The 12,380-nt window shown below is 47.8% G+C and overlaps 1 protein-coding gene across 1 annotated transcript in view; it reads left to right on the top strand.

The window, feature by feature from the left end:
* The window catches only part of CFAP58 (cilia and flagella associated protein 58), a 617,117-nt gene that overhangs the window by 257,333 nt on the left and 347,404 nt on the right, over nucleotides 1-12,380 (top strand). The window contains exons 7-8 of the mRNA XM_085603453.1: nucleotides 1,599-1,758; nucleotides 2,087-2,169. Coding sequence (XP_085459579.1) covers nucleotides 1,599-1,758; nucleotides 2,087-2,169 — 243 coding nt within the window. The remainder of the gene's footprint in view (nucleotides 1-1,598; nucleotides 1,759-2,086; nucleotides 2,170-12,380) is intronic.

The following is a 12,380-nucleotide window of genomic DNA, read 5'->3' as shown; positions in this document are numbered from 1 at the left end:
TTTACAAGGACAGATGCTAAATGGACCGGTACTGTCGGACTGTTAGTTGTGTTATCCAAGATCACTATTTTCTTGAACCAGTCAGACATTGCTACACTCCTCGATCTGGGATCCCGGGACCTCCTGAGGGATTTCTCTTCATGAGCAGGACCGCCATTCGGAGAGGATCATGAGGGTTTAGTCCAGTCTCTTGTTAGCACATGCGTTCTAAAGACCCGTTTTTATTTAAGATATTTTTTGAATGTGGACAAGTACAGATCAAATTTAGGAGGCATGAATAAGTGTGGGGTGGCTCGAAAAATAGGAGTCAATTATGCTTCAAATAGTCCTCACACATCATAGCAGCTGATCAAAGCCACGTGCACCGAAGACCTAGAAAGGTTTCTTATAGGAAGCATATAGGTTACCTTCCAAAAACCTATGCTTAATGTTGCTGGGTTTGACTCGACCAGGGAGCCATACTTTATTGTCTGGATGGGCCAAATGGACAGATGAATTCACTTTCGCTCTGCTAATGGGTTAATGAATAAAACTATAACATGAATTGAGAAGGATGTGTGTGCCAAATATACTAAACTCAGGTTGCAATTTGCCACAAGTAGTTTACAAATTAACCTATGTGCTAATAGTTTGGGTCACAATATTTTAAATCATATTGGGTCGCAATCCAAGCCACCTGATCATTATTCAGGATGTAGGTCACAAATTGTGACGCACTATGATTGGATGGCATCACAGGGAAGGTGGCCTACTTGGGTCAGCCAACCACCATGCCTGTGATCTCATTTCAATGAGAACTATCTCCTTTATGGTAACTGGTCTGCATTTAACGGAAAAACCTACAAACATTTTTTTTCAACACATTCACAAAGGGGAAAGGGTACCGGGGAGACCCCTTCCCTTTTGTGAATGTGTTACCACCCTAGCTTGGAGTGGGCAACTTCTCAATGAGTTTTTTAACTGTGTTTTGGTCACAAAGCATTGATTCATCAGATTACGAACCGCTATTCTAAAGGGGTGCTCCAAACACGCCTCTTCCTGATAGCCAATCAGAATGCAATCTTAAACGAATTGAACAATTCGGTAACCAAATCCCTAAATTGATTTTTTAACTGTCAGTCAGCAATTTAATTGTAAATCCTGTGGTTTACCAAATCGCAGCTGTTTGCGACTAGTAAATGGCTTTGTACATCTGTCCCTGAATCCCGATTATGGTCTGTGGTCCCTTAGGGAGAATACTGTTCAATAACTTGATTGATGATAGTGGTATTAAACTATCTGTTGACAGCAATGTCTGAATGACTTTTAACCGCCTTTTTCAGCTTCTGTTTTGCAGCTGACATCAAAACCCTATTGCTTTGTTTTAATATTGTTCTTGAATTTGAAGGATTAACAATAATATGAGTCTGACTCGGAATATGTTTTTACCCTTGTTTACAGAGACTCGGTTAACTTTTAAGCTTCATTATACATATTTATTTTCAGTTGTCTGTCCAAGTCTGTCATGCATGTCTAGCCTTATGTTTGAAGAAAAAATAATGGAAGTAATTCTTTGTTATTGAGGTTGTTTCTGATTCTGCACATTTTTGTGATTACAGACCAAGGAAGAAGAAGTGAGCGTAATGCGCCAGGAGATCGGCAAACTTTCCAAGCTGAGGGAAGCAATCCAGAGGAAGTACCGCCTGCTGGAGGAGCAGAAGATTGACGTGGAGCACCAGAGGGAGACCCTAAAAAACCAAATCACGGGTCTCGAGAGGGGTGAGCGGACCTGCATTGGGCTTCTTTTTACTGAACAGTTGATGTGTGACTGGACTGAAGGGCTCAGCGGGGTGGAGTTGGGGGGACTAGGAGGGGAACTGGAAGGATAGGACGAAGGGCAGGGGGGCAACCAAGATAGCCGGTAAAAGTTCTATGCAGTGCTGCAGCAGAGAGATTTGAAGCCTGGTATCAAGAGATGCATTTTAGAGACACATAGAAAACGGATGTTCGTACCTATGTTTGTAGTCAGTAATATCAACACGCTTTTTGCCTGTAACGTGCTGTTTCAGCTTGCCAGTTCTAAGGCCCGGTGTGTTTTGTACCTCAGGGCTGGACACTGCGAAGAGGCACGCGGAGCTGGACCGGAAGGCCATCGAGGAGCTCGTGAGAGAGCGAGACATTCTGAATAAGGTGAGTCCGCTCTTCCAACGCTGCTGCTGGAGACATGTGTTGCCTAGGAAACGCAGTAACCATAAGAAACTGGAGAAAGTCACTGCAGATAGCAGATTCACAGATTATTCAGAACAAATAACCAGCACCCTAATTAAGGAAATGAGCATGCGCGTGCCAGTGCGCAGGAAATGGTCATCAAAGACATACGGGTGTGCGTAGGAGTTCAAAGAGTAGCTATTCGATAATCGCAGGGGTCACCTTTTTACGTGATCCAAATATTTTGTTTCTCCAAAGAATATTTGAATTGTCCTCGCTTTTGAACAGCATAAAGCGAACGCCACTGAAGTATTGTCGTTACAGATTCAACACTAAAAGATAAGTCTTCAGGCCCCCCTTAGTAAGAATTGTGAGCCAGGTGTAAAGAGCCGCTACCGACTGTGAGCTCAACTTACATCGCAGGGCTTTATTCCCAGAGCTTCTTGTATATTTACTGTAACTAACACATGCAAGTTTTTCTGAACGATAAACTCTGGTTTTACACTGGTAAAATAATTTGCTAGCACCTACTGTTTTGTATGAATACATGTACTTCCTAGGATGGGTAGTAGGTATTCCAGGGCAGAAGAAGGTTTGCAGTTTGGAAGCGCCCATAAAAATACTTGTTTTGTGAATTCACAAATATTTTCCCAGCCCACATTCCTGGACCATGTGCTACTAGTATTTAAGCAAACATTGCCATGAAAAGTCATAGTGCATCCATCTCTGTCAGCAGAGTCCACAAAACCATCCATGTGGTTCACAAGTGGGTTCAATGACAATATGTACACAGTTGTCCAGGTGCCATAGGCTGGTAGAATTTTGTATGAATGGCCCATCCCAGCAGTGCATAACCCTAACTACTCTCAAGTTCATGGTTCTCTGGAAGGCTGGGGTAGCAAGTACCTTTTTTAGGAACCTACAGAAACATTTGGTACCTTCCCAATCCAACCCTGGTGGCTCACATTCTCACACATATGAAATAATGTTACTGAAAATCCTGCATAATGTGTATTTGTAAGGCGCACACTCACCCAAGGGTATCTTGGCGCTGAATAGCACGTTTATTGTTACCCAACTCAATGGTGATCACGTTATCGAACTCAGAAGGATGAAAGCCTGAGTGGACCTGCCGGGATTTGAACCTGTGACCACGAGATTAAACACAGGCCCCTACAGTGGGCACATTAGCCCACTAAACCACCAAACCATGGCCATCAACACCTTCAGGTGTTAAATACACAGAAGTGTCTATAACCCATTCTGGAGAGGAATGCCAGTAAATGTATGGGCGAGCTAGTGTTAGGACAGCCGCTCCGGAATCTGTTCACTTTCAACTAAATATCGGCTTTGTTCTTGAATTATTATTCAAAAAGTGCAATGCTTGTGTCAATGTCTGTGAGTCAATGTCATGAGAAGGTTTTAGTCCCTTGGGATCACACCCTGTGCCAGAAACTCGCCCTGCTCCGTTAGCATGCCTGCAGCTATAACCCACAGTTACTGCCTACACAGGAATCGGTATCTCCAGGTATCAGCAACTATTTCCATCCCTTGCACCTTGTGCCTGCTGACACATGCTCCCATATGGATGATGCCAGGCAACCTGCCAGATGATGACTAGGCCCTAGCTGACTGCCATGCTATCCAGCCCTTGTGCCTCTAGAGGTGAAGCCCATCCTTCAGGTGGGACCTGGCTAAAGAATGTGGCCACTCTGAAAGGAGTTCTTTTCACCTCCTTGCCACTTATGCAGACTTGACAGTGCCAAGGCCCCCCAGAGTTGCCCCTCGAGCAGTGCTCTACAGATACCTTACTCTTAACTTCTCTGAGACTTGTTACCAACTAGCATTCTTTGGAGACCTCCAGACCTTACATGAAAATTCACACTCTGCAGACCACACCAACCAGATCACAACAATCCCTGTCAAGCATCCTGTTCTATGCAATAGCATGAATCTAATCTCGTCATTCTTCCTTCCAGGGTATAGATCGTGAGCTTCTGTTTGGGCCTCCCAACCTGTAGCTTGCTTAGGGCTCTTCAGAACATAACACCAGCTGTGGTCCGGCTAGGAAGTATTTACTCACGCAGGTGTACGTACTATTGAATAGACCCCCTTGGACCAAGGATGAAGCCTTCATTCATACATGCAGACATTAGTTAGTTACCATAACTTGTGCACACATGTATCGACGCGAGTATCAATAGCCACCACCAGTAACCACATGACACATTCATCCAACTACATACATGTATAATAAGCGTCCAATTCATATTCCAGACTTCACAGGCGTAGTGCTCTGCCTGCGTAACTAAGCACCTACCTTGAATACTCATGGCTGCAACACTTTTAAGCTTTTCATTTAAGAACAAGTGTCATGAGCAACTTTTTTTTGTTGGGTAGGACTCATGCTCCTTCTTTGTAGTTAGCTGTGCTTATACTTTTCTCGCGGTGTGACGGTGACCAATACCGGCATCTTTAGTCCAATAAATGAGTCCAGTCAACAACCTGATCTGCGTACACATGGAGCAGAGACAGAGGAGACACCAGTTCTTCTTGAATGCTCCATCCTCAAAGCTTTGTTGTATTTTCCTTCCAGTGACTGGACCCTAAGCAACTATGTACAGGGTCAACTAGAGCATCTCGCCAGGAGCATGATCAGTCTGAGGGCCCTAGCTTAATCAGGACTTCAGCAGCAGCAAGCTGCCCTCCTCACCCGCCCGAGCTCAGAGGAATGTATACCTCATCTGCAGATAGCATCATCTGAGCAGGGTGCACATCAAGCAGCCATATTATCCCAGCAGCAGGCAGACCAGTAGCGATCTCTATTCTGGAGCCCTGTTTACTCAGTATATGTGACAGTTACATTCCTCCCTTGGTCAGGGTAGCTGTGTCTGAGGTGCTAACCTGTACAGGAGCAAAGCCATGTTCTTGGTTTTCTGCGGTGCGTGCATTCCAGGGACATAACAAACATCATACATGAACAATCATAGTGTCTGTAACCTGTTTATCAGGGTCCAGGAGAACCTGCATGCCAGTCTTAGACTGGTGCAATGCAATATGTCCAAAGCAGACTGGGTGCTGTATTCTAGACATTTATTGACATGTCCCCAGGGCACAGAAGTGGGGCAACTAACCAAGTTAGAGAGTATGCAAGTGACAACATGGTGTGTGACATTACATTGTTTGATATCCCACGTGGCATCACAGGAAGTGGCATCACAACTAGGGGTGGGCGAAGAATTCTGCACCGCCGGTGGAGTTTGCGGAGTTTTGCCTACTCCGCACTCCACGCAGAGTGCCAAAAAACTCAGTGAAGTGAAGCGTAGCGGAGTTTTTTTCTCTAGAGCGGATTGCCATCGGTAAGTTAGCGAGCGCTCGCGAGAAATAATCATGCCCTAGACCTCCTCCCAGCGAGATTTCTCATCACCGGAAGCAGTAGATGCTGGGAAATGCAGTGATGTGAGGATGGATGATGGGAAATCTGAAGATGGCTTCCTTTTGAGATGGGTGCAGGTGAAAAATACTGTTCCAACCCCGATGGATCTGTGACGTTCAGGACTCTTGGCTTCTTTTAACCTGCTGGTGCCTCATCATGCGTGGCCCTTCAGTGAATCCAGCACTGGGTACACCTTCTAATTAAGATCCATGTCTCTGGCCTGCAACAGACCAGTCTCCATACTCCCTCACCTCGGGCGTCACAGTGGTGAAAGATGCTTCATCCCATGGTTGGGGATGATATCGGGATGATCTGGAGATCAGAGACCTCTGATCTCCAGTAGAGAAGCTTCATGACATAAATCTGCTGGAACTACGTGTCATTTGGCTGACCCTGCAGGTCTTTCCGCTTCCATCAATGGTAGGTCAATCCGGGTGCTAACAGGAAACAGGATCACCATGTGGTACTGCAGCTAACGGGGTTGTGTGGCCCACTGCCTGGAGGCGTGAGGTTGTGGCCCTGGCTGGCACTTTACTGATCAGACGGTCATATGGTGGAATCCATCAGTGTAAGGTTAGATGAACTTAGCAGGTGTATTTTCCCTCACTATGTGTGACATCTGCTCCTAGCATTTGCTCAGGGTGCCTTTGTACACTGGGGTGAGCCCTAGAACTTTTTGGCACCTCAAAAACACTCCGTGCCCAGCATTTTGTGCTCTCACCTTTCCCTCTTGAGAGTTTCTCTGCTATCTCCAGGAGATTGGCCTACTGTACTTATTTCTACCTCTACCCCTGATCCCACAACTGCTAGAGTATGTCCAGTAGGACTACATACAACTCATTTCGATAACTCCAGACTGAGCCCAGAGGCCATGGTACTTCGAACTCCTGATTTTAATACCCCTTTCATCCTTTTTTTTGTTTTCCTGATCCGCTCTCATTATTTAAGTTACTGGTTGTGCTGCATTTATAGAAGGGCTTTCACATATATTTACCCCTGCTTACTTTATTATTCCAAAGTAGGAACTTAATTTGGTTTTGACCTTTTTGAAGTATGCTCTCTTTTAGCCTCCTTAACTTGAAAACAGTATTACTTATTGCCATCATGTCTGCGTGCTGCATCTGCAAGCTGTAGACCTTTAGAGTCCAGTCTCCATATACTACGTGTTTCCCTGATAAACTTGTACTCAGAACCTGCACATCCTTTTATTCGAAAGTGGTGCCACCTTTCCAAGTGGGGCAGTCTATCACAGTTCCTGTCATTTTTTTCTCCAACTTGTTCATCTAAAGAAGAGCGGACTCAGGACCAGTTGAATGCAGGCCATGCACTAGATTTCAACATTGATAGGACTAAGAAGTACTTTATTAACCTGTTCCGTGCTCGTGTCGGCCACCATGTGCTGCGCATGACCGTTGGCCGATGCAGCCCCGCCCACCCTTTAGAACGACCACATCGCGGCGGAAATTCCGCCACGGTAAACGGGTTAATGATCAACTGCTTGTTGTGTTTGTTGGTGTGAAGAAAGCAAAGGGTTCAAAAACAGACCTTGTTGGAATTAATGGTTCTCTGCATCAAGCTCTGTTACGTCTTGGCCAAAAAGGATCCTCTTGAGGGCATTAGGGCTCATTCCACCAGGATGCAAACCCCCACTATATCCCTAGTTCAGGGTGTTCCTGTCTTGGACATCTGCAAGGATTCCACATGGGCATATGTCCATACTTTTACCAAGCACTACTGCATAGATTTTCAGGTCCACAGGAAGGATAATATTTCCTACTTAGTTCTGCAGGACATCTTGGTGTAAGTCCATTACTCAGTCCACCTCCTTGAAGAGACCATTGTTTTAGTATTATTTCATAAGGTGCGGAATCTATAATTAGAATTACCCATTCGATAAATGAGATACTTACCTTTAGGAAAGTAGGATCAGCTTTCATGGTCATCCTCACTTTTTGCTGGTGTCAGTATGTTTTTTGTGACTAGTCTGACTGGGATCCTGCTAATCAGGACCTCAGTCACTGTGTTTCCTCCCTAAATTTGACATGGTAAGTACCTCTATACCTCCACAAGTGGCTACTGGTGTGCACCTATAAACCCCATGTATATGGTACTGAGGTACCCAGGGCATAGATACACCTGGGTCTCCCTTGGGCTGCCGAATGCTTTGTGCCACCCATGAGAGACCACTCAAACTGTGACTACAGGCGTGCAATTACAGCCTGTGTAAGCTGGTGCTAGCATCACTTACGGCAGATAAAGTTTCTTATATCTGAGGTCACTACACTTAAAACCTATAAGTCACCCCTAAGGCAGGCCTTTCAGTCTTGAAGGCAGGGTGCTGGGTCATAAGTGTGTGGGTGCCCCTGCATGAGCAGGACACCCCTTCAAACCACGGAGATGATTCTTCAGACCTTGTAAGTGCAGTCAGACCTTTTGATACATATAGTGGCCAACCGTCATTACGCAATGGCTAACTGTACAGTGGCTGTGCTGAACCTGGGAATGTTTGGTATCAAACATGTTGGAACCGTACCCAAACACCGTCACCAGTGTTGGAGGTATGATTCCATGCACTGGGTGGCTCCTCCGAGAAGCCCCCAGGACTCCCGTTAACAGCCTTCCAGGGTCTGCCAGCAAGCTAGTGCTGCTGCTGACCCCAGACACAATTCTGCCCTCCTGCTGCTGAGCTGAGCTCAAGCAGGGGAAAGTATAACAATAGGTGTCATGTCACAAGGAGGTGTGACCACCTCCCAGACAGGACTTAGTGTATTGGCTGGGGTGGGGGCATTTGCTGGCACCACCAGACTGCTTTGAAGGACACATTTGGTGCCCTCTTTGCAAGATCCAGTTGGAACCAGTTGTGGGAGCTTTTGGCTCCCACTCTGGCACGAAACTGGACAAAGCACATGATGGTACCCTCCCCTCTGTCCAGTCCCTCCTCTGGAAGGGACCCCTGAGTCGTCCTAACCCCTTTCGTAGGGTATAAAAGGGCTTGCCTGTAGGTATCTTCAGATTCATCATGGGCAAGACTGAAGCCTGAAACCATGTCATCCTTCGACTGTCTGGACACTTAGACTTCGCTGGATTGTACGTGGAATTGAGACTGCACCAAGGAAGACTCCTGCTGCTCCTGCTCTCGCTGTTCTGCAAGTCTTCTTTGTCGTCTGTATCTTTCAAGATCTTCTACCGACATGTAGGCCTCAAGGATACCCATAGTAATCCCCCTTGGAGTGAAGAGTCACTCCCCTGCATCTGCAAGCACCACAACTAAGCTGACCGGTCTGCTGCTCCTGATGTCCCAAGGAATTTGAAAGGCTCAGCAACACAGGTGGTGGCTTTGCAGCTCCCTCGAGGCCTGATCTGTCCTCTTGCAATTTTGAGGCATTATCCCTTGTCAGAACTGCTGGGACCGAACCCCTGTGCAGCTTGCCGACTTGCTGTTGCCAAGGCTTGTTGGCTCTGCACTCCAAAGATCTTCAGGCTACAAGAAGCTCGAACATCCAGCATCCCCTCCTGCCAAGATCAGAGTCCTCACTACATCCTCTGCACCGTGGGCCTTCATCTTAAGTGAGCTGCTCGAAGTTCTCTTGTGACGCCTGTGCCCTTGGACTGTGGGTTCTCTTGAGTGTCTTCTCCTGCTTCAGTGGGCTCCACTGTTTGCTCAGAGCCTGCTCTGACTCACCTGCTTGTGGTGAGTCAGTTGGACCTTGCTGGTCCCAAAATTGCTCCTTCTTTGCTTTCCACCCCTGTTGCATTTACCAAGGCGTGTTGGTGCTCCCGCTGGACACTGACCAGTTAGCTCTCACGTCTGACGTGGGACAGCTAGTGCATGGATCCTGGTCTTCCTCAGCTTTGCCTGGTCCCCACAGCTGCAGTGACAACATCACTGTCATCTCCTTTGTCCTGTCCGCCATTGGTGGGCATTGCTCTGCCGTGCCTACTGGTCACCTCTGAGTAGCATAGACTCTGTCCTCTCTGCTTGCAGGTTCTTTTCTTGAAGAATCCACCCCTGGATTCCACCGGACTCTTGCACAGTCTTCATCAGCGACATCTTTTATGAAGTCCTGCTGGCTGCATCAAGGAAGTTAAAGATAGATAGGAACCCTAACACTCAACAACTCTTAGAACTGCATCTTCAGGATGACCCCCAGAAAGCTGATAGGTCAGAAGGGCAGAACAGTGTGGGTGGGGTAGCTTCAGAAGATGGGTCAGGGGTGGTTCACCCCAGTGACCCCAATTCTGAACATGACTGGGACAAATCTGATGACTTCACACTGGTGAACTCTGATCCCGCAGGGAATAGTACAGACAGTACACAGGGAGTCCCTAGAGGTAGGCTCCCTTCATTCCTCCTGTGAGGGTGCATATAATGCAGGGGAGGTCTAGATCCTCCTCTGTCAATTCCAATGCCTCTAATAATCCCACAGGGACCTCCACCTCTAGTCAGAGGGAGGAATCCATAGAGAGGGAATACCACCTACTTAAGCTAGAGCGAGCCAAGCTCAGAATCAAGCAAGAGCAGCTGGCCCTTGATAAGGAAACCTTGGAAGTACAGAGGGCTAGGAAGAATTGGGGACTAGAGTCCCATGGTGGCAGCACTAGTGTTCCTAGGGTCAGGGAGCAATGTTTTGATGTTAGGAACCTGAACAGGATAGTCCCTCCTTACCAGGGGGGGGGGTGATATCCATAAAGGGATCACTGCTTTAGTGAGGGCCTGTCGAGTACAGAAGGCCCCTCAAAGGCAGTGGGCAGCTATCCTGTGGCTCTCCTTTGCTAGCAAAGGCAGAGACTAACGTCTCATTGTCAAAGAGGAAGATGCTGACAACTATGCTATCTTTCAGAGGGCCCTCATAGATGGGTTTGGTTTAATCACTGAGCAATACTGGGTTACATTTAGGGACACACATAAGGCACACACTCAAGACTGGGTTGACTTTGTAGACAGTGCTATTATGGCCCTGGAATGCTGGCTTCATGGAAGTAATGTGCATGACTATGAGGGATTGTACAATGTATTGATGAGGAAGCACATCCTTAATAACTGTCCAAATCAGCAGCTGCACTAGTATCTGGTTGTTAGACCTGTCAGCCCTTTGGGTGGTCCCTCCTCATCATTATTTATTTTGTCCCACTTTTGCCTCAAACCCAGTTTGAATTTCTCCTTTTTGGGAACCACCAGACTTTTTAGTGTTGCTGCAGATTCAGGGAGCCATTTTAGCTACCCCTGAAACTTCTGTCTGAGGGCCTGGAGCACAAAATGGTGGCCACCTGTGACATCACCAGCATCCACTGGAACCTACCAGCACCTTCCAGAACATTCCAGGAGATTCCAGAACCCTGTGACAGTTGGAGACCGTTTAGAATGTTGGGAGGATAAGAGAGGCAGTTGGCAGTTGGAGCGGGCAGTTGGCACCTGACTGGTGAAGAGAGAGGAGCACAACAGTGAAGGAGGAAGGAGTGAAGCAGCAGGGGTGGAAACTTGTGCCTGGAGTGGGGTCCATAAACCCACCCTTGATACTTGTCCCTACTGATGGATCCCAGCCTATAGCCCTGTGTGGGAAGAAGACAGAAGAAACTTATCCTAAGGACCTGGACAGCAGGAACAGGCCTTAGAACCAAGAAAACAGCAAGATTCTGACCTGAGAACTGGTTTCCCTGGAGTCCGGCGTCGAGTAGCCTGAAGACCTGGAGCCCGAGGTGGAGAAGCGGCGCTGACTGAAGTAGCAGACGTCGTACCCGGAGCCGCCTGAGGTCGTGAGAGGGCGCCGACGGAGGTCGTGAGGAATACCAGAGGTCGAGGAGGAAGTGAACCGAGGTCGAGCGAGCGGCGTCATCGGAGGAGTGAAGTCCGCCCTCCGGAGTCGTCGGAGACCGAGGTAGAGGAGCACCGGAGGTCGGGAGTGAGGATCGCACTCCGGAGTCGCCCGGAGCCTGTGAGGAGGAGCACCGGAGGTCGGGGGTGAGGATCGCACCCCGGAGTCGCCGGAAGTCGACATCGAGGCCAGGCCGGCCGACGTCATCGGAGCCGAGAGCGCCATCGGACCGGAGCCGCCCTAAGTCGACATCGTGAAGAGACTGCCCGACGCCGTCGAATCGGAGGTCGAGATCGAACCGAGGCCACCGACATCGGACCGGAACCGCCTGCCGGCGTCGTCAAAGAACTGACATTGTGCCGAGGCCGCCGAGACCGAACCGGAACCGCCTCACGGCGTCGACACGGCTCCAGCGGCGTCGGAACATCAGAAAAAGGGCAGTAAGTGGAGTAGAGGGCGCCTAAGGCCCTGTGGAGACCTGAGAGACTGCTCTAAGGGGCTAGGGAGGTGCTGAAACCAACCTGACTGTGCCTGGGGTGAACTGGGACTAACCTAGAGAGGTTGTGTGGAGAGAGAAAGCCAGGGCACTGGTATTCCCCCCTTGGATCTACCTCAGATTAGGCCTCAGCCTTGTCCCAGCCAGGGAGTAGCCCCCCTCAAGCCTTCCACAACCCTACAAGCTGTGCCTGGGCCATATCAGCCCTTAAGAATTGGAGTGTCATCTGATTATATGAGGGTTGCGGTATACTTTTAATTATTTATTGGGGATACTGTATTTATTGGGTTTTTACCTATTTATTGCTGCACTATATTTATAGGTCCACAGGACTTGTTGGTGTACAATATTTATTGGTACAGTATTTATTGCCTCAAAGTATTTAATTGTCTGTATATATTGCACTTGTATTTATGCCCTGTTATTTATGATCACCCCTATTTATTTC

The sequence above is a fragment of the Triturus cristatus genome, chromosome 1_2 (assembly GCF_964204655.1).
Source record: "Triturus cristatus chromosome 1_2, aTriCri1.1, whole genome shotgun sequence".
NCBI classification, from domain to species: Eukaryota; Metazoa; Chordata; class Amphibia; order Caudata; family Salamandridae; genus Triturus; species Triturus cristatus.
The sequence above is the reverse complement of the archived record's forward strand: the minus strand, read 5'-3'. Positions and strand labels throughout refer to the sequence as shown.